At 38.1% G+C, this 23,226-nt stretch overlaps 2 protein-coding genes across 4 annotated transcripts in view; one reads left to right on the top strand and one right to left on the bottom strand.

Moving 5' to 3' along the window:
* LOC106070690 (uncharacterized) overlaps nt 1-9,714 on the top strand; it is a 50,047-nt gene extending 40,333 nt beyond the window's left edge. Inside the window, exons 18-21 of the mRNA XM_056016757.1 lie at nt 2,040-2,261; nt 3,049-3,288; nt 6,177-6,308; nt 8,728-9,714. Of these exons, the coding sequence (XP_055872732.1) occupies nt 2,040-2,261; nt 3,049-3,288; nt 6,177-6,308; nt 8,728-9,104 (971 nt within the window). The 3' untranslated portion in view covers nt 9,105-9,714. The remainder of the gene's footprint in view (nt 1-2,039; nt 2,262-3,048; nt 3,289-6,176; nt 6,309-8,727) is intronic.
* A 929-nt stretch (nt 9,715-10,643) lies between these two features.
* LOC106070691 (probable serine carboxypeptidase CPVL) lies at nt 10,644-18,265 on the bottom strand. 3 transcript variants are annotated; one of them, XM_013230647.2, is made up of 2 exons: nt 18,090-18,265; nt 10,644-15,965 (listed from the first exon to the last, which is right to left on the bottom strand). In XM_013230647.2, exon 2 carries the CDS (start codon nt 15,957-15,959, stop codon nt 14,667-14,669), a length of 1,293 nt encoding a protein of 430 aa, XP_013086101.2. In that variant the 5' UTR covers nt 15,960-15,965; nt 18,090-18,265; the 3' UTR covers nt 10,644-14,666. The 3 variants fall into 3 exon arrangements, with proteins under 3 accessions (XP_013086101.2, XP_013086102.2, XP_013086103.2); XM_013230648.2 differs by lacking the exon at nt 18,090-18,265 and adding an exon at nt 17,730-18,072; XM_013230649.2 differs by lacking the exon at nt 18,090-18,265 and adding an exon at nt 17,734-18,072.
* Nucleotides 18,266-23,226: the final 4,961 nt, after the last annotated feature.

The following is a 23,226-nucleotide window of genomic DNA, read 5'->3' as shown; positions in this document are numbered from 1 at the left end:
TTCGGTCATGTGGCCCACAAGACGAGTGCTGGAAATTAAAATGGCCCGCGGTTCGAATTAGGCTGGGCCTCACTGGGTTAAATACTGTAGATTTTTTAGATACTTTATTACTAAGTCAGGGGATTTATTGATTGATTGAAACATCTTGATCACTAAAACCATTTTTGATAACAATAAGTAAATAATAAAACTCCAATCTTCTCTAGATCTTTTTTTTTTTTACTATTGACATTGTAGAGAATCAAATATCATGCAGAGATTTTGACCGGGGCACATAAAGTGACGTCACACTGTAATCGATACTGCCAAGAGCATAGAAAGTAATTAGCGTACGAGTGTAACAGAGTGAACATCCTGTATAACAACAGAGACGAGACTGTTTCCTTTGTGTATTAGAGTTATAGACGTTTCTTCAGCTGCGGTCGTTTTATTCTACATGTATGTGCCTAAGATACTGTGTGGAAGGGGAACGAACTCATTTAAATACTCTCGTACATTTCAAGGGCAAGCATCATCTCCCAATTCATGAATCAAGAAATACAATACAAAAATTAACTTTGGCACCACTCTTTGCCGCATAAATATTTTAAGTATTGTAAATAAATGCAAATTTCAATCGAATTTATAGCGAATATTTAACGAATGTAATTTTTTTAATTTTCAAAATCGAGCTGTCTTGTCTACAAAGTTAAACAATCCAGTCTCACATGCATAATTGAAATACGAAGAAAATTTTTATTTACACAGACTATAACCTTCAGGATTTAATATATCCATAATATACCCAATGCACACACATATACGGTGGTTGCTCCATAAGAGACCATAGCATAGATCGTAAAATAGGAAGAAGCAGGCTGCTATGGTTAAAGGAGCCTTATACCCTTGTGATTAAATTGCTTAACCAGTAGGAGTTTTATGCTTTTCTTATATTATGATTGTAGCTATAATTATTTCCCTATTTAGACACTAAGATCTATGGGGCACATGATGTAAAAGTCATCCGCGTCTGTGGCCCACGCTTAAAGATGATGTCTTGTGGCAAGCACAACGACTAACCGCCAATTACTTTTCCCTAAAATCAGGTACCCATATGAGCTGGGTGGACTCAGACGCCCTAAAGATCCAGAAATTAACAAAAAATTCAAGACTTCTCCAGGATTTGAACCCGGGACCCAAGGACGCCAAGCACTTCACCACTCAGCCACCGCGCCTCCTGGGTTGGTGTTGCCTTTATTGTTATAGTCCTGGACTTAGTGATCTAGTTCTAGTCTGTGCCGGAGATGAGAGAGAGCCCCAACGACTCAGCCTCTTTACTTAATGATAACCTTCACCTTTACCTATCCCTTTGTGTGTTGGACCGCTGGGGACTCAGACAAAATTTGCTGACCGTCTTTTCCCAATCCTCTCTGTGTTTTGCCTTGTACAAAAATTCATTCAATGACAGGTCTGACCATTCTTTTATGTGGTCTTCCCATCCCGTCTGCTTCTTCTTTTTCCTGGTTCGGTTCCCTGAAGGAGGGGGTCTTTGCGAGCCCTAATGTAGCCATAGCTGTGTTATATGGCTCCCTACGTCTCGGAGCACAATGGGTGCGCCCAACTCTTTCAATGGTTTTGGATTCGTCTTGAGACGGGGAAGAATCTGGTGTGACTGATCAAGCCGATTCTGGAGCTGCAGAGTTTGCCACAGCTCGAGCATGTATAAGCATCTGGCTTAGGGCTAGTTGACAAGACAGCTTTCTTCTTCTTCTTCTTGACTTATGCAGCTTCGTTTCTTTTGCACTCGGCGAATTTCGTACCAGCACAGACAGTCTGTCTACACGTTGTCCGGTCTTGGGCTATTTCTTCCCACATAATTTGTTCGATGCTGTGTTAATCCTTTTTATAATCTCATCATGATGAACGAAAAAGAAGAATTTTCCGAATTTTTAGTTTTTGTGGATGATTCTGGAAAGCATCTCAGGCGATAAACGAGGGACTGCTATTGATACTTAGACAAACTTTGTAAATAAAGATAGATATGTATTATATCTCTTCAGGTCGAAATGTGGCTCTCAAACAAAGCACATTGATGTCCAGTGTATACATTGATCACAGTCAGCGTAGACGCTATTCCAGTCTTCCAGTAGATGGACTCGGTGACTTGGCTAGTGGTCAGAAAGGGAGATGTGCCCAAACTGAATTAGGCGACAACCATTTTTTCTGGAAAATTACTTTTAGATATCCGGTTCTGATTGATGAGATATCAATGAACTTTTTAAGTGAGTGGAAAAATTGATTAATAATAAAATCATTTCTTCCTTTTCATTTTATCAACTTCGCTCTGTATCTGTCTCCCTCTGTCTCTCTTTGCTTTTCTCTGTATCTCTTTCTGTTTCTCTCCATTTCATTCTCTCTTTCTGTGTCTAACTCTTTCTGTGATCTCTGTCTTTATGCACCATTCAAAATTGCTCTTGGAAAAAAAATTATATCATCCTAACAGTCATCAAACTCCAATTCAGAGGTTCAAATCCTTTCTTGCAAAAGCCCTGGATAGAACCTGAGTATGTCACCAATTTTTGGTTTCCCGGACTTGTCGAGATCCCAAAAAATTCAAAACCATCCTTTTATGCGGATTTTTTTGACCAGCATCACTTCTCTTGGCCACAAGCCACCAGGAGCTGTCCAACTGACCCTTCATCGGACTTGCTCTATGTAGTTCGTGTTCAGTCTAAGATGCTTAATTCACTCTTTATCTCCGTGATTGTTTTCCATGTTCTGACAGAATTGTTCTTTTTTCATATTTGTTCATTCTACCCTGTTATGATTAAACTTCAATTACATTTTTGTTTGTAGTCAGATAACATTACTTTTAGTATAGAATTATTGGAGAATGCATGCTCTTTTCATATAACACAAATAGACGTTTTTAAAACCAAAAATTTTAATTTTAATTTGATTTCATGGGGGGTCAATGTTTCGTAAATTAGGAGAGAAATAGTGAAGAACACCCGATTAAAAATTCTATAGCAATTTCATTTTAAAATATTTTTACATATAATTCTACAGCGTTGTCTGGTAACGCCTTCAACACAAGGTTTTTGATAAATTTTTACGACGATCATGGTAACATTTTATTGTCCCATATAAACCAGAATGTTGTTCTGAGTTCGTATCGTTTTGTCCCAATGTTTGATCGTCATGACAACCGTGTAAAATCCATAAAGATTTGGAACACCAAGCAGCGGACGACTGCATCCGCCTTCAATAAGTCGTTTCTAAGGCTCTGTCAGTTTGAGGCTTTTGGCGGTGAGTGCTTTTATAGGTTTGACTGGTTTTTACAAAGCTTATATGTCAACTCTTTCTGTCTGTCTTTCTGTCTGTCTGGTAAAACGTTTGTACACGTTATTTCTCCCACACCCAATCTCGGATTAACCTGAAATTTGGCACAATTATTTATTTTACCTGACAACACAAGAATAAATTTAAAAAAAATACCGATGAGTTATTTAACTAATAGGTAGTTAATTATTTTGTTTGGTATTTTGGACAAGGGAAAGAAATCCTACTTGACAGATGTGGTGGTTTAAGTTGCATAAGTCCCACTGATTTATTTTACCTGACAACACAAGAATAAATTTTTAAAAAATTTACCGATTAGTTATTTAACTAATAGGTAGTTAATTATTTTGTTTGGCATTTTGGACAAGGGAAAGAAATCCTACTAGACAGATGTGGTGGTTTAAGTTGCATAAGTCCCACTGAGGATATTTGAGCCCTGAGTGAAAGTTTTTTTTTTTATGCCTTAAAAAAAAAAGATCATGTAAACATTCACATTCTTCCCTCCCCTTTTCACAACTGGTCCAGACAAGTGATAGGAGCAGAGCCCATTGAGAAAGCTAAATGCTTAACAAATGCTATTTGGTACAAATATTTCTAATCGCACAGATTTATTATTTTCTAGGTTGGGCTTATGTTTAATCAAATGGCTGATCCAAACTAATTGATACAGTTACATATTGTATAAGCATTGTCTTTCGAATGATTTTCTTGTTACTAGATCAAGGATGCCTAAAGTTGCCAGAATCTACCGCCGGCGGGCTATATAAAGCCCGTCTCGCTTAGCTGTCACATTTCGTCGAAAAAAAAGTCATACATAATAATGCTATGTGGATGCGCGTCTCGCGGTCTGCCTGTTATGCGTCACATGTGTTCGAAAGTTATATGGGCAATCAACTTGAAAAAGGTTGCACATATTTGCATTACATAACATTTCCTTTTGTAACTCCAGACAGTAGCTGTAACATCACTGCCACTGATATTAGTGTTGGTGATTAAAATGGCTTTTGTTTCCACAAATTAAGTATAATTGTGTTTGATATTTCCAGCATGGAATGGGTTGCCTGAGCTAGCCAAGAAAACCAGTGACTTGGCAGAATTTAAGTCATTGGTTAATATGCATGACTAAATGCATGACGCGTAGGACGTAATCATCTTCTTTTTTGAAGTAACGTCTGTATTATATAAGATAAGATAAGATATACATGATATCCTTATTACTAACAATGCTTACATTGCACTTTGATAGATGCAATAAAAGCGAAAAACATATTCAATATAAAAACTACGTTTTACAAAATTTCGCGTATATTGAGTGGATATTCAAATAAATCATAACTCTAGAATCTAGAACAGTGTTTCCCAAACTGTTTTCTAAATGTAACATTTCGAACATTCTGAGTATTTAGTTGTTCAAATAGTTCGTGGCACACCTGGTAACTTGAACAAGGGAAGGAAATGATACTTGACTGAAGTAGTGGCATATGCTGAATCAGTCCCCTTTATAGGTCTTCGTCTGAGTCTTAAGGAACTCAAAACATGAAATATCACGAAACTATAGAAGAAAAAAAATCTTCTTTGTACATAAGAGCTTCAGTAGCACAGTGGCTACAATGTCGGTTTGTTGAGATTTGAACCATGAGTTCGAATTCAGGTCATTGCCCCCTAATATGTGTATATATTATATTATTATATATATATATTTATTGCAAGTGTAGATCTATTTCAAATTGATTTACATGTCTGATCCAAACTAATTGTTACAACTATGCTACATATTAATTCTTTTTTTTAAGCTCTTGTTTATATTTTCCAATTACCAATTGTTATTTGTTAAGCGCAATGTCATGTTTTTCAACACGCAATGACCTGTTTCACTTATCTGGATCAGTTGGGAAAAGGAGGGATAAGGAATGGGGGCATCTGGGTAAATGTCACAATGTTTGGTACTTACAAACTATTGACTCGACTTAAATTCCTCAAAGGGAACTAATTAAATTTATACCACCACATCTATCAAGTACAATTTCCCTTCCAAAGCTAAATTATTCATTACCAATCGTCAATTAATGTTAAATTTAAAGACAAAGAAACATTTATTTAACCCCTTCCCTTACCTCTGAGAAAGAATTCTTGTTACTTTGTCACATGTAAATTCTGAGTGAGTCTGGTGTGAATGTACACTTTGGTTTCTTATAGTTATAATGTTTTTTTTGTTTGGTGTAATGCACAAATTGTAAGACAAATTTCCTTACGGATAATAAAGATTATTATTATTATTATTATTATTATTAAGCGAATGCATAAGATATAGTACACTACATGATTTTCAAATCACAGGCCTTTAGATGTAGACTTTGAACACGATGTGCACAATTTTCCAGAGCATTAATTTATTCAGCTTTTTGTATCACTAAAACCCAACAATCGGATATTCCGTACGCGATTGTTTGTTTATTTTTCAAAACCGATGCTGGATCTAGACCTAGGTCTAGATCTCTAGCCATAATTGTTATTACTTTTAAAAATTATAACGGTCAAACTAGAGTTTTCCTCGTGTGGCCAACGAGCTGATATGTATTTTATTCCGACGATATACACCACTGTCAAATTTCTAGGAAAATCGTTAGAGCCGTTTCTGAGATCAGCGTCGAGGATCTACCCTCAACTCAACCACCCACCCACCCAACCTCAATGAAGTTCTTAAACTGAGGTATTGTAAAAAGAAAAAAGGTATTTTAATGAACTCGATTCATGATTATCCTTCATTGTGTGTCCCGCGTGTTCTCGTTTTGTATTGTATGGCAGACGATTAACAATGTATTCTGACGCTTTCATGGTTACTTTCAAACTAACAGAATGTGCGCCGCCGCTGTATGGAGTAGACTGCCACGACATCTGTAGCCTCTCATGCTTGGACCAAAAGTGTACCATTGGGGGCCACTGTTATCGCTGCATGAACGGCACTTCTGGAAATCATTGCTTCGAAGGTGAGCCAAACAGAGCACTGAACATTGTACACTGAACATTGCACACTGAACATTGCACACTGAACATTGCACACTGAACATTGCACACTGAACATTGCACACTGAACATTGCACACTGAACATTGTACACTGAACATTGCACACTGAACATTGCACACTGAACATTGAACACTGAACATTGTACACTGAACATTGTACACTGAACATTGTACACTGAACATTGTACACTGAACATTGAATACTGAACATTGCACACTGAACATTGTACACTGAACATTGTACACTGGACATTGCACACTGAACATTGCACACTGAACATTGTACACTTGACATTATACACTGGACATTGCACACTGGACATTGTACATTGGACATTGTACACTTAACATTGTACACTTAACATTGTACACTGAACTTTGTACACTGTACAAGTATTAATAAAGAAAATTGTGCTAATATTTTTTTTTTATGAGGGGGGGTAGCTGAGTGAAGCTCGGGGGGGGGGGGGCAACACAAGCGTTACAAACACAACCATAAGAGCTCTGTCAAGGAGTTTTATATAGAACATTAATGGCGTGAAAACACTAGCTCTCGGTCGCTCCTCGTGGCGTCAGTGTCGGAGTCTCAAGATACGAGCCAAGGAGGAGTGGCCAGCATGGAAGAACGGAAAGGTAACCAAAGACAGAGAGAGGAAGCAGGCTTATCTGCAGGAGACCCAAATTACTCATGCCATGTTGCGGCCGGCTTTGTAAAGCGAGGATTTGAATCGATAGCCATCTTTGATTTATACGAAATGAGGAATGTTATCTGCAGGAGACCCAAATTACTCATGCCATGTTTGCGGCCGGCTTTGTAAAGCGAGGATTTGACTTAATAGCCATCTTTGAGTTATACGAAATGAGGAATGTTGTGACTAAGAGTCAGGGCCGGTCTTAGGCCACTGCAACCTATGCGGCCGCAGAGGGCCCCGCACTTTCATAGGCCCCGCGCTAATTTTAAATTAAACAATTATAATTCATATTACAAGTTTACCTCTGCCTCCTGATATTCCACGGGCTCATGGAAATCTCCTGAAAAATAGACAAAATTTTCATATTGGGGTGTCATTCAATTACTTGAGGTCAACAATTCACGAAGATAGATTGAACAATCTGGCAATACTTACTATTGTATTTGAGCGTGATCTATGTTGGAAACACAATTTTGATAACATACTGTATGACTTCGCTACACGCAAGGCTCGTAAAGTTAACTTGATCGAGGTATTGTACTTAGTAAAGAATGAATAAAATGCAATTTTCACTTATTATCCGTATCCCTACCAGGCTGGGCCCCGCGCAATCCGTTTCGCATAGGGCCCCGCAATCGTTAAGACCGGCCCTGCTAAGAGTATGTTTATATATCAAATTTATTTCATTTCCATTAGATCCATATCCCAAGTTAAATTTCTGTTCATTGTGATCAAAGTTATATTGAGTTTTTTGTCCCACAAGAGAAATTTGTTCAAATTATTTAAAACTTTTTTCATTGAAAATATAATACGCCCTCATCATTTTAGCTGTACTAGAAGTTTGGTGCTACTAGTCAATGACCTATCATCAACAGGGGGGCGGGGGCGTTTTCTGGTTGCTAGTCACTAAGCTAATATTTGGTGCATGACCTGTTGGGGATTAGACGCTACATTCCTGCGCATCGTTTCTCAGTATCCAATTAACGTTTAATTTGTATTTGGCAATCAAAGAATGCTTGAAGGAAGTGCTTTACCCTGGTATCAATGGAATGGTCATGAGTCATGAGTGTTGTACGGAACACACACTCTATGGTTGCAGCATAGCATTTCCAATCAGAAATATACATTGATGAGGTGTTTTTTCGAGTGACATCAATATATTGGCGAAATAACTGAGGTGTTCAAAGTCGAACGCCTCAGTTAGTTCACACACTTCACCAACCTTCATCTTCACTAATCTCCTAGTCTGTTGGACGTAGGGGCACCACGCAAGATTTGTCGACCGTCACTCTCCATTTGTCTTGAATAGAGCCTCTTACACTGATAAGCCTGCCCATTATTTGATGTTCTCTTCCCATCGCTTTCTCTTTCTGCCTCATCTTTTTCCTGGTACTGTTCCCTGAAGAAAGGTCTTTGCGAGCCCCGAAGACCTTGTAATATGGCCATAGAGTTTTAGTTTCCGTATTTTTCACAATAGTTAATAGGTCATGGTGGGGTCAAATCGCAGTAGTAACCCTGTCTCTAATCGCTTCGTTTCTGATGTGGTTGCTCTTTCAAATAGAGTTATAATCTTTTCAATACCTTCTGCGTGCATTGGTGGTTTGGGCTTGTCTCCGATAACATTAATTCCTAATGATAAGCATAAACCTTTTCACCAATTCAACATGGTTTTTTGTTTATATCTCACAGGCTGCGTCGTGTGGTGTGATGAGCAAAAGGAAGACGCGAACGAGTCCGTACACAACTCAACGGAATGTCCCAAACATTTTTCACCGCGAGTACCGCTTACTCATGTGGAGAACCTTTGGTATGCCCTCTTCGTCACCGCTGCACTGATTCTGATATTTTTCGCTGTTTCCGGAAATTTGACCGATCACGTTAGGATACCCAAGACAGTGGAGGATGTGACTGAAGGGAAGGATGTGAGTGAAGGGATGGATGTGACTGACGTGAAGGATGTGACTGAAGGGATGGGCATGGCTGACCGGCGAACTTCGCAGTATTCCTCCGTTACAGCAAGTGTGACAAGCGATGTGTCAAAATTGACCATGGACACGGCTGTGTAATGTGCTGCTTAAAACCAGTGATGATCAAACCAGGGGCGATATCAGGCCTGGGACGCTTGGCTGTTCAAGCACTCGAATCTTCTACCCACAGTGCATTTTTAAACCACCAAGGCTTGGTTTAATTGGAGTATTCGGTGTCAACAACTTATTCTATGGATAAGTGGCTTGCGATGCGCCTATCAGATTTATACTAGCACCAGGCCCGGAAATGTCTGGGCACCAAAAGATTAAACGGGAAGAAAAAAATTTAGGAGAAACTTGCAACGTTTTAGATTATGTCGGGGGTGCAAAATGTCAACATTTATTTTGCGTGATTTTATGTGTTAGATTTTAAAGTGTCTACATTATCAATTGGTGTTCCACATTTATTTGGTGTTATGTTATATTTTACAACATAAAGTAAAAGTAAGTAAACTCATTTACAACGCCGGATCGTCCCTAGGACAGATAGTGTAACGCCATCCATTTGTAAGCCAAAGGTGAACAAGGACTATATTTCGCAAATGCAATGAATTTCTCAACATTCACCAGCTTAGACCTCGTGCTTATTTAGAGATGAGTTAATTCACAGACCCGAGTTCAGACCTAAAATTACGATAACGGGTCTCGAATCCAAGACCTTCGGGTCAAGGGTTGAGCTATTTCTTGACCACTTCTTTAATGGACATTGCAGCAGGTCAGTCTTTATAATTTTTTCCCCTCATAATTTGAAATGTGTGTATGTAATTCAAGTATGATTTTATAATTTATAAAATCTGTTTTGCATGTTGATAAAGTATCCCCTTTAACTATCTAGCTGCCTAAATGCTTATCTGTGGAGCTGCGACTTCCCACTTTAAGAGTTCTAGGAGACATACATTCCTAAACTGAACTACACTATGAAAAAATCGGCTATGTTCACAACCAACATTAAACCCAGTAATCTGCCCTTAGTTTCTACTTCAATTTATAAGATCCCGTCTTTGTTCTTTCGGCAATAATACGCAGTCAGAGAGAAAAAGAAGACAAAGCAATATGGAGAAATGTGTTGGAGACATAATGGAACGTTAAAAAAAAAAAGAAAGTTTTTTAAAATAAGAAAGATTGGGAGAGATTGGGTATGAAGGACAAAATAAACAATGTCAAGAATATTACAAGATCGCTGTCATCAACTAATAATGTTTTTAAAGAAGTACTTTAAAAAAAAACATAGCTATATTGAGAGAAAGAATAGCACCGTTTAACCCTTAAAAGGCGTGTGGTACTTTAGCCTCTAAACATCAGCATTGTAATCCCATTGTGTATGCACTCACTGTAAAGCAGCTCAGCACTTCAAGGGTTAATCTCACCCTTTTCTATAGCAAACAAAGAAATATTTCATTGCCACTTGGTGATGAATTATTTGGTTAGTTCTTTGATCCGTTTTGTGTTTTGTCATCGGCCGTGAATAATTGTGCAGAATTATACGACTGAAAAGAGACATAGAGCGAGTGAACAATTACTAAGTGCTTCACTCGAAAGAGCTCCAGAAATCACATTCTACAGGGAAGTAAGAAAACAAAAAGTTTAGGATTTATTAAAAAAAAATACCTTGCTAATCAATACATATTATGCACACAGGATAGACCAAATTGTATCTTACTATTTATAGATTTACTCCTTTGTATGAAAACAATGACATAATTGTGCTCTTCTTAAGTGTCCAAATGAAATAAAAATCTGAAACACTTAGTAATCCTACAAAGTGCTCAGGTTATGAGCAGTATTTTTTTGTGGACATAAATATTTATAAAAAAAAAAACAATAAATTAATGGTAGGGTAATAGAAGGACATACTTAAGAAATGGACAGGCCTTTCAATGAAATATTTGATAAGAGTAAGACGGCTCAGTGGCTGAGCGGTAAGGCGCTTGGCTTCCAAAAAGGGGTCCCCTGTTCCGATCCTGATGAGGACTGGGATTTTTAATTTCAGGGTATTTCGGCGCCTCTGGTTGCACCCAGCTCTAATGGGTACCTGACATAAGTTGGGGAAACGTAAAGGCGGTTGGTCGTTGTGCTGGCCACATGACACCCTCGTTAACCGTAGGTCACAGAAACAGACGACCTTCACATCATCTGCCCTATAGACAACAAGGTCTGAAAGGGGAACTGTTTACTTAACTAACGCATTAAATACATCTCTAAATTTAGAGACACTTCAGGTCAGAAGAATAAAAGTAAAGTTACATTATTACATAAAACACTGAACCATATTTTACAAATAGAAAAACAAAAGCTAGTAGAATACTCATAAAGACACAAAGATAGTGGCACCGTCTTTATTGTATATGCTTGGACAGATTGGTACAAGTGCTCAGAATGGAAAGGGCAATGCATTATCAGCCAGGACACCATAGAAATAGCAGACGGTAAGGGTCTGATTGCATCCATAACTAGATTGACACTTGAAGTGCATAGGGGGTCATTAATATTATCTTATCTTTTGAAGTAACGTCTGCGATCTATAAGATAAGTCACGTATATTTCACAAGATGGTGCGTATCCTCTGCATGACGTACATGGATGCAGGGACGGCCTTAGGCAAAGTAGGCAGCCGCATTGGACCTCCAGCACGTGAGCGCCTCTCAAGTAGCTCTTATGTATTTTTTGGAATATGGGAATATACAGTATTTCGAAACTTGGATCAATTCTTAAAATAGGAAGAGCTCTATGTCTTCCTACAGGCTTTGAGTAAATTGCATAATTTTACATTTCTGTGTTTATTATTATTTATTTTTTGTTTCATTTGGGGGTCACGAAAATTCCATTCGCCCTGGGCCTCCAGTTACCTAGGGCTGGCCCTAGTGGATGGCGATTAGCAGAACCGAGTTATAACTTTAATGTGTGTTCACATTTTTTTAAAAACACTTTTTTTTTGGGGGGGGGGGGTTGTTTAGTATATTGGTGAGGTTCTTGACTGCTGCACTGTTTTACACGACCATATATCCGGCCCTACTCCGGGCAACGACGTCATCATAGTCAATTCTCAAGTAAATTGCAAAACAAATAAAGGCGTCTATATTGTACATCATTTTTAAAACAAAATTCAATAATTAAAGTTAAAAAACTGTGAGAAAACTATACGTTTTCCATTAAGAACTGAACCTTCCTTTAAACTTTAGTCGGTCACTTGTAGTCACAATGCGGTTGTTTTATAGGTAAAGATAAATGCTCAGTTCTCTGATAACTTAACACATTTATACACTTGGACTGGCCACATATAGATAAACCGCGTTTGATTAAATGTGATACAATACAACTGCCCGAATTAAACTTGTCTATAAATAGAATCAAAGGTTAAGTATAGAATTTGTAATAGACTAAAATAGAATAACTAATTGACATTTGTCAAAAAAAAAAAGTATTTGTTGTTCATGTCGCAGTAAACATAAAAAAAATTACAAACAATACAAAAAAATAAAGAAAAGTAATATACAGGCTGATTGAAAAATGAATAAAAACCATTGCGCTACATTTAAAAATAAAAAAAAACAAGGTTACGAAGACAGTTTGTGTGGAGACACAAACTCAATATCGGCCCCTGGAGTGGTCCACCCAGGCAGGTAAAAAAGGAAGGTTTTAATATTTTCAGAAAGAATATCAGAATAAAATTGTATCAAAGGCAAATGACAGAGAAGAATGGAAAAAGTTACAATATTGTTTCGTGCCCTAACGGCCCAGCAGACCAAGGAATGGGTGAAAGTGAAGGAGGAGGTAGATGTGAACCTGACCTAATTGATGTTTTATAATGATTGTCTAATAATATTTCTAGTTGATCTAATTGTTCTTCTGTAAAGGGTCAATCTCTTATTCAAAGCCTCAAAAACAAAAACATTTTCGTAAAAAATAAAATCTCCCCTTCCATTAGTTCAGTGTTCCAGGGCCATGGAAACGTCACTGCGGTTCACACGATAACATGAAAAACGACTTACTAATTGTTGCTTTATATTATGTTCCTTTTATATGCATGCTAAATAGATTTTTCTCTTTAAAAATAAAAGTAAACATTTTTTGTAAATATAGTAATTAGTATGATAGAACAAGCCTTATTGTTTTTATGATAGAACTAACATAACTTTGCAATACAGTTGTAAAAAAAAATATTTTTGATAAAAAATCTAAAACCGTGTGCATAAATGTGTTAAAAATATGGTAAATAGTTATTTGCCTTACTAAACAGCCTCCCGTGCTTGTTTCTATTAATGATGAATAGATGTAAAAATGGTCTACTTTTAAAATAAAAACTGGTTGCATAGTTGATTAAAAAAAAATTTTTTTTAGAAAAGAAAAACTAGCCGTTGCATCAGAAATTTGTATGGTCTAAAATATCATGAGTTCGGATTTTCAATATCTTTTCTAGTTTTGGAGATCTAAACGGGACGGACGGACAGACCACTCAAAACTAATAACGTCTATTCCCTTTTTCCGGGGCCGCTAAAACTAATTGATACTTAGCTTGATACAGTCACGTTTCCTTTCAGACCTGGCGATCTATATGGCAGATGATGTTAATTAAGTAATGTGTCTCTTTCGCCAGCGGCTAACGAACAGGTTGATTAGCACAACGAAAAACTGCCTTTACCCCAACTAGAGCCAGACACCCATTAGGTTTGGGTGGACTCAGGGGCGCCCTAAAAATCCCCAAATTTTAAATTCCCAGTTTTCAACGAGATTAGAAGCCAGGTCGCCAATTAGTTAATTAATTATCAGTAATGAATTTGTCTTTGGTATCGATCAAGAGAAAGAAATTTTACTTGACTGACGTGGAGGTACAACTTGAATTAGTCCCCTTTATACTTTGTCACTTAAAAGCTTGAAGCTAACAACCTTCTGTTTTCCGTGTGGTTAGCGCATTGGCTTGATGGGCTTAAGCCCTGGAGTTTGAATTCAATTCGTATAACTTCTTTTATGAATCAGAAGCATGTTAATCAATGAATTAGACTCTGGCAAGTTGTTTTTTTTTTCGGCTGATTCAGGCAACATATTCCATGATCTATCAACACTAGGAAGCAAATAGCATTTATGAATGTTGATACTAGTATATCTTTGGGCGCGGTGGCTGAGTGGCTAAGCGCTCGCCTCCAAACCTTGGGACCTGGGTTCAAATCTCGGTGAAGACTGGGATTGTGATTTTCGGGATTTTAAGGCCCCCTCTCTGAGTCCACCCAACTCTAATGGTTGCCTGACTCTAAAGGCGGTTGGTCGTTGTGTTGGCCACATAACACCCTGCTCGATAACTGTGGGCCAAAGAATCAGATGACATATAGAACGCAAGCTCTGAAAGGGAAACATTACTTTTTTTTGAATTTCAAAAGGTATCACTGTATTCTTCGTTCTCAGAACTAATTGATTTAATTACTCTGTGCTAATGGTTTCATGACAAGGTGGGGACAGTTTTAGTCTATTTAAATTGATAGTAATTGATTGGAACTTTCACACTGAACTTATCAAGATCTTCAATTTAAAAGATTAATAAAAAAGCGAAGTGTTTCATGTGCTTAATTAAGCAGATTCACTTTTTACTTAGATATACATCATACTTGGTCAAATGTAGGAATCAATACAGCCGAAGTGGACAAAATGTTCCATCATGGTCAGGGAGATGTCCGGCTGGTCATGTGGAACATGATGTCCGGCATTTCTAAGGACCACCCTACAGAAGTTTCCTGTCCTGCTAAAGGAACCTATCTGCTCGCCCTCTTGGTACCACGAAGCCCTCTTGGAATTGTTATACGCCTCCTGAAGTGACCACGGCATTGTGAGAAGAGCGCCCTCCACACCGACTGTAGGCACCCTGGCGTCAAAGTCTCCCTCATAGAGAAGGACCTTGTAGTTGTCCAAGAGAACCGCCAGCTTAGATTTAGTACTCCATAAAATAACCTCTCCAAGTTTGAAATTAACACCATCGTTTATGAGTTGGAAGCTTCTGTTACCAACATGCAATATTTTTTTGACTTTTTCTAAGTTCATGATATTTTGAATAAATTCTGGAAACTTTTTAGGAGCCATGTAGTTGTCCATAGAGTCATAATCCAAAATTCGTACAATAAAGCCTGCATCGCATGCCAATCCATTTGGCCAGTTTCGAAAACACGTTTCCTTGAACTCATTCCTTTGTTTCCATGACAGTGCTCCCATCGTGTAGAAGAACTCCACCGCCAGAGAAATCTGTGTATATGGATCAAAGAAAGCCCCACCGATGTACGCTCCTCTAAATGGCAATTTCGAAGCCCCGCTCTGAATATTAGAATGCAGGACGTAACCCAGAGAGCTAACATATTTCCCGGCGTAGGACTGGCCTCCAATGTAGAGTTCCCTGCTCATGAACTCTGGGAACATGGTGTAGAATTGCTCCAGAAAGGAATACAAGTCCATTGCAACTTCTTCGTCTGTGGTCCGATAGCCCTGGGGTATGTTTTCAGAGTAACTAAAGCCACAGCCGACAGGGTTGTCTATGTAGAGCATGGAGAAGGAATTGGTCCACGATTTGTTCCATGCTGTATACGAGTCCGCTGTCACTGCCCTAAGTGGACCATTTTCGTAGAAGAGACCGACCATCGATGACGCTCCAGGACCACCGTTAAGCCACAGCAAAAGTGGGGCTTCCGATCGTCTGCTGGTCGTGGGAAAGTACCAAAAGAACAAGTGATTTCCAAGCTTTTTATCCACAGTGATAAATCCGGCGTGGCTTGGAGGGATAACTCCTTCCTCGTCCTGAACACGGCTGAGCGTGCGAGCAGTAGTAATGTCCCCTGAAGTGATGTAAGGCGTCAGCAGCAATGGCCCATAGTTGATTTTAAAAAATGTCAAGAGAAATCCCAAATACGATAGAAGCATTTCGTCCTGAAGAGAAATATTTAAAAAAAAATAAAATTAGTCAATATTCAAAGAAGGAAAATAAAAAAGTAAAGTAGCAATTATACATAAAACACTGAACCGTAGTATATAAGTACAAAAACTCAACCTACTGAAATACTCAGAAAGACAAAACTCTATATCACAAGAAATGTACTAGTGCACCATATAGCAATTAAAATTTCCCCCTTTCAGACCTTACGATCTATGGGGCAGATGATGTTAGGGTCATCAGTTTCTTTGGTCAACGGTTAACTAGCAGTGTGTGTCATGTGTGCCAACTAAAGTCATTAGGGTTGGGTGGACTTAGGTAACCCTCAAATTCCAATATTCAAAATCCTAGTCTTCTACGAGATTCGAACCAAGGACCACAGGATCGTAAGCCAAACGCTTAACCACTCGGCCACCGCGCCCCCCCCCCCAAAAAAAAAAAACTAGGCGCCGGTTCTCAGTGATGCATTGCCTAACTTTGAACAATTAATAAATTAATAATAAACGTGAAAATGCTAGAAAAGTAATATTTTTCCACACATTTTAAAAAGGTGCCGATACGCCGTACGGTAGTACCGGTGCGTACCGTCACAAAAACAAAAGGACTGCATACTAGTATCCACATTCATAAATGGTATTTGCTTCCTAATGTAATTAGAGCGAGCATGAAATGGGTTGCCTGAATCAGCCAGTAAAACTAAAAACGTTTCAGAGTTTAAGCCATTGATTAACATGCATGATCTAGGGACACGAGTAGGACGCAATCATCTTCTCTTTTGAACTAACGTCTGTAGCTTATAAGATAAGATATTTTGTCTATTACGAAATGATCATACAAAACATAATTAGTGAAATATAACGTATAGACTTTTAACATTAAAGACAGAGCCCCTCGAAAATGTAATTATATATCTGATTAAAGGAAATACCATTTATTAAACGCGTGTCTGCACAACGATAGTTCATTTAAAATAAATTAGAGGATAGCGTTAGAGAGAGAGAGAGAGAGAGAGAGAGAGAGAGAGAGCTTTCCTTTACGTTGTAAATTCGAAAGACATATTTTTGTTTATGACTACATTGCCTTTTTCTCAATTGCCTTAGCCCTTGTGGCTTTTGTTTATGAATACATTGCATTGCCTAAGCCCTTGTGGCTTTTGTTTATGACTACATTGCCTATTTCTCTATTGCCTAAGCCCTTGAGGCTTTTGTTTATGACTACATTGCCTATTTTTCTATTGCCTAAGCCCTTGCGGCTTTTGTTTATGCCTACATCGCCTATTGCTTTATTGCCTATGTCCATGAGGTCAAATCTATATTGCTTGTTAATTATGTCTATACTTTTAAAGTGTAGACTGCTTTTGACTGTACTGTCTGTATGCCTATGTCCGTAGTGTCTATCAATATATGAACCTATTGTGTCGATGTCAATGTGTACGGTATATGTGTATGCAGTGTCTATGTCTATAATGGCTTAGTCTATTACCTATAATGTCTATAGTGTCTTTGTTAATAGTGTTTATGTCTTAATAATGAATTGACGTAAAATTAAGTGCTAATTATCATGACCAACTTATTAAAAACGTGCATGGGAGTGCCACGGAAGGCAATATTCTTACAACAGCAAGGATACAAATAATGGGCGTAGCCGGTGGGTAAAAATTAGTGACATCTCTTTTTTTTTTTAATTTCATAATGAGGATCAAAAAAGTGTATAGCGAACGCCAAAATTAGTACGTTAATAATTAAGGGAGTATTACTTACTTACTCATCTAGGAGAAGGAAAACTCTGAATCCAAACCTACGCAGTCTTGTGGCTATACCCAAACACAGGAAAGGCTTCGGGAGACAACTCTGAGGAAAAGTCAGGAGCTGGTGATCCTTAGGCAGGTTGCTGCACACTGTGCTACAGCCAGGCAGAGCCTGCGGCGCTACTGATCCCAAACTGTATCGGATATTCCGTTCCTTTGGTCTCATCAGCTGCGCGGAGAGGGGGGAACTGCTGTGTGGGCGACATCGTTCCGACCATAGACAATGCCCAGGCTTTCATCTCACTTGTTCGAGATAAACCATGGTCGTTTCACGACTGAAGGAGGCCAATAATAATAACAAATAATTACTTACTTGGAATTGAATACAAGGTAATGACTCCGTAAGTGATGATTAGACACTGGTCTTAGTTTTCTACGTCAGCACACTAGGTGAATGGACTGAACACACGAAAGGCCAGGAGATAAAACAATGTTATCAAGTTATGTTGTCAATACGCGATTACATTACTCCATGCAAAATGCATGGTCCTTTCTCACAGCTACCAATATATTCAATCCATTTGGCAATAACTATACAAAGCAGCGATTCTCAAACTTTTTTTATTTTAGGCCCGGAGCTATATAAATTTCCGACACGTGGTTTCACTAGCAAAAAATAGGAGAGTTAAATCAAAACTGAACCTCTGTGATGTGAAGGAGAAATATCTCTATCCTTAACTCTTTCTCTCCTGAATTATTTTTTCTCGTTCCGATAGTATTATTCATTTTGCTCATTTGTATTTCACTATCCTGTTAGGGTTAAACTTCAATAACTTTTTTGTTAGTTATCGGAAAATGTTATAGTTGGTATAGAATTATAGGAGAATGCATGCTCTTTTTACAGAACACAATCTTAAGTTTATAAATCCAAAAATCAATTTATTTTAATGGGAGTTAAATCAACGTTGGCATTGCACATTAGAAGAGAAAGAGTTAATACAGCCAGGCATTAGGTTTATCATTAATATTTAGAAATTGGTAAGTCGCTAATTCATTTAGATTGTGAATATATATGGAAGGGTAAAATCCGCTTCTAAGTAAAATTAAAGCTGTATTCTTGGCTTGTTATGTGTGATACTGTTAAAAGTTGGACGCTTAACACACGTCCAGGATGGCTGCCTGGTCGTGCGGTTTGCTCGCTGGACTGTCGTTCGGATTTATCGATGGTTGAGGGTTCAAATCCTGCCCGCTACCATCCCCCGTCGTCCTGCGGGAGGTTTGGACTAGGGAGTAAACTATCTTCAACTCTGAAGGAACATCCGAAACATGTAAAACATTTTTTTACAACAATGATGTTGAAATATGAAATCAAGTCTTTATTATAATATTAATAGTTTAATCTGTATAGCAATGTTTACATTTACAAATAAGGCCTGAGGCTCTCAATGTTAACATGTTGTCAGAAACACGACAGTAGAAATATCCACTTAATTATTTTTTGTTTATGAAAATGATCCGTAAGATATCCAAAGACCTATATAGCAAAGATGAGATAGTACTTTTTAATCCTAATTATTCTATAGGAATTTCCTTTGTTTGTACCTTAATGAGCTATAAAGACAATCGTAATATATCGAAAACATTTGTTGTCAATGATAATTTATTTTGAAATAGTCATCGTAGAAATGTGTTGGACGCTGTGCAATTAGCGCAATCATCTAATCTCTTTTTTTTTTAAATCAGTTAAAAATTACATTGCCAACACCACATAAGACAAAACCGTCAGTTTCATATTTTCAAAACAATTTAAGTTTAACATTGTTAAGAAAGTGTTCAAACTTGCGATCATTAGGTTCTCCTGTGTTCTCTGTTGTAGACACAGGTAAGTACACTTTTTTATTTTTTTTTAAAGGAAACCTCAGAATTTGCGCTATGACGTTTAGCTTTGTCATCATAGGAATCCTTGGGCCATAGGATTCTTTTCTATGCCTCTTTTTTTTTTGGGCACTCCTGCCTCTTTTGTGGGCTTTTTTTAATTATTATTATTATAAGTTCTCGCATTTCACAAATATTAAATTATAAAGAATTAAAATTAAACTTTTAAATATGATTAATCCATACTTAATTAGTGATTAAAATAGTTAATCTATTTAATAGTAAGTAGAAAGTTCAAGATCAATGAAAACAAACAAAACTTGATCTGCGATAAGATGAATAATCATACTTTTCACCTACGGCGGTAACAGAGAATTGTACCATTTACAGTTAAGTTATAGTATTAATAAATGCATCATAATAGGTGAACGCGTATAAAAATATTAAAGAACAAAACATCAAATACACAAAAACTAAATTAATAATTAATAGAGCTCTTTCACATAGTCTCCAAAATATCTTTTAAATTACTTTATTAGTGTTAGTATTATGTTAAAGAAGAACTTGTATTCATTCTCTGGCACTCCCAGGGTCGAGTTTCATTAGAGAGAAACAGTATTCATTGCATTGTCTTTAAGTGGCCACTGAAAAATTCCCTGGTGAATTGGGGCAGGTCTGCAGCAGCCCGGGAACGTTATTCTGCCTCAACGTGGCACTCGGGTGGAAACGATCACTTGAGGAAGTGATTAGGCTAAATAAACAGCGGTTCTCAACCTTTTATGCTCGGCGACCCCTTTTTACAATCCCCAACTCTGCCGCGACCCCCCTCCCCACACACACATACAGCAATAGAAGAATAGACAATAACAATCCACATTTTCGATGGTCTTAGGCGACCCCTGACAAAACGTAAATCGACCCCCAAAGGGGTCGCGACCCACAGGTTGAGAACCCCTGGGCTAAATGAATAGCAAAACAAAACGCCTGTGGGAGTGTCCAAGGGAATGCGAGAGCTTTACCATTGCACTGCGGAGTTGAAAGAGAGCTTCCACGTCCCTGCCGATAATCCACGCGCCGTTCCTCAAGGGAACGTTACACTAATGGCAAGTCCTGCGGGATTAGGTTGGTACAACATAGGAACATGACGGGAGTTCCTGGTGTGCTTGGCCATGTATTCTAGGCATTGACTTGGACCTCTTCCAGACAGAACGGTTTGTTCAAGCAGGCTTACACGCCTTGAGTTCGAAGAGCATTCGGCTCAATCTCTGTTGACAATCACAAGATCTGCAGCAGTACCGCCCCTTTTGACAGGCAACGAGAATAATAATAATGTTAAAGGCCTTAAGGTATCTGTGAGATCAGTTGTCATGATCCCCTCGGTTGATATAACAAAAAAGATATATTGTTATTTTAGACAACTTCCATAACCGCTTAATCTTCTTCTTCTTCTAGATTACAGACGTTATTTCATAAAAAAGAAAATTACGTCTTAAGCATTTTATATGTCAGTCTAGTCATGCATGTTAATCAATGACTTAAAGTCGTATATGTCTTTGGCTTTCCTGGCTGATTCAGGCAACCCATTCCATTCTCTAAAGGCACTAGGGAAGAAGGAGCATTTATATGTGTAAGTTCTAGCGTATGGAATATTGGATATGGATATATATATATATATATATATACATATAAACTTATATACATCTTTGCGTCTTTCTGATTATTTCATTAGGTCTTGTTTTCCTTTCATGACTATTAAAGCCAGCTCGTATGGTTTCTTTCTTAATACGATAAATGTGTAGACATGGACAGATTGTTTCTTGAGACAGAATATTTCTCCTTCATTCAGCAAGGTCCGTCCAAAGCTTGTATTTCTTAGTTCTGAGATTCAGGAATTCATCCTCCTGTCTACAATACCAATGCTGTAATACTTTTAAATCATAGTAAGAATGGTATATGTCAAGCCAGAAAAACAACATATAATCACATCAAGCATGCGCACATTAAAAAGTCTACCATTTGTATTTTGTCTATGGGTACAATAAGCTTCAAATATTTCAATTGTGTTTTTAAAAGACATTATATGTATGACTATATCACCTTTGTCTATGTGGCCAAATCTAACTTTTCTGTTGACTATGTCTATATTTTTATTATCGTTAAAATACCTTTTATCAGCTTGCAAATTCTTTCTTGGTTAAAAAAAAACAACTTTGGTGAACAGCAATTTCAAAAAACGACATAAGCGAATTTCCTATAGGTTTGACAGATTATTAAGTCTATGGAAAAGAAAAACTAGTAAACTTTGGTTTAAACATTATAATTTTTCAAGATGCAATAGGCCTAATGTAATAATTAAATTTCGCCTGGAGGCCTAGACAATATTTGTCGTGAACACGCATAGGTCAGCGGGTATTCCCGAAAATCTTTCTTAAAAGAGTACAATAAATAAATAGACTTTCAGGAACATTTTTGGTGACTGTCTTCTACGTCTGTCTCTATAGGCCCGTCGACATCTACGTCTGTCTCTATAGGCCCGTCGACATTTACGTCTGTCTCTATAGGCCCGTCGACATCTACGTCTGTCTCTATAGGCCCGTCTACATCTACGTCTGTCTCTATAGGCCCGTCGACATCTACGTCTGTCTCTATAGGCCCGTCGACATTTACGTCTGTCTCTATAGGCCCGTCGACATCTACGTCTGTCTCTATAGGCCCGTCGACATCTACGTCTGTCTCTATAGGCCCGTCGACATCTACGTCTGTCTCTATAGGCCCGTCGCCATCTACGTCTGTCTCTATAGGCCCGTCGACATCTACGTCTGTCTCTATAGGCCCGTCGACATCTACGTTTGTCTCTATAGGCCCGTCGACATCTACGTCTGTCTCTATAGGCCCGTCGCCATCTACGTCGTCTGTCTCTATAGGCCTGTCGCCATCTACGTCGTCTGTCTCTATAGGCCCGTCGACATCTACGTCTGTCTCTATAGGCCCGTCGACATCTAAGTCTGTCTCTATAGGCCCGTCGACATCTACGTCTGTCTCTATAGGCCTGTCGACATCTACGTCTGTCTCTATAGGCCCGTCGACATCTACGTCTGTCTCTATAGGCCCGTCCACATCTACGTCTGTCTCTATAGGCCCGTCGACATCTACGTCTGTCTCTATAGGCCCGTCGACATCTACGTCAGTCCTCGGCAGTGTTTTTTTTTTTTTAAATCTAAAATGTTTATCCAGCGGCCTTTGTAATTGACCTCCAGCTGTTTCGTTCTCCAAATCGCCTGCCAACTATGCTCTCTTCTATGTCAGTTAAAGTAAGTTGGAGCCTAAACTGATCTTTAAAGCGTTTCCGTGGAGCTTCTCTATTACTTCGACCAGCGTTCAGCTCAGCAAAAAAAGACTACCTTTGTTGTACGTTCGCCTTCTTTGCTGTCCATGGTATACTGTCCATGATTTATGGTAAATTTATGTAGTTACGTGATAGAGAGTGGAACGCGAGACGAATCAGAGATGCAAGAGGGTAGATAAGTGTTTTCTTGTAGTGAGTTAGATTTTGTTTAAATATCATCTTATTAGATAAATGTATGTTCTATTTATTTCTTGTAAATTTATGTTTGATATTACGATATCTATTTACT

The sequence above is a fragment of the Biomphalaria glabrata genome, chromosome 18, assembly GCF_947242115.1.
Source record: "Biomphalaria glabrata chromosome 18, xgBioGlab47.1, whole genome shotgun sequence".
NCBI lineage: Eukaryota > Metazoa > Mollusca > Gastropoda > Planorbidae > Biomphalaria > Biomphalaria glabrata.
This window is presented reverse-complemented; position numbering and strand designations above follow the sequence as displayed.

Bases quoted from the DNA above. Each gene is read 5' to 3' on its own strand.
- LOC106070691 (XM_013230647.2), bottom strand. From the start codon at position 15,959: ATGCTTCTATCGTATTTGGGATTTCTCTTGACATTTTTTAAAATCAAC.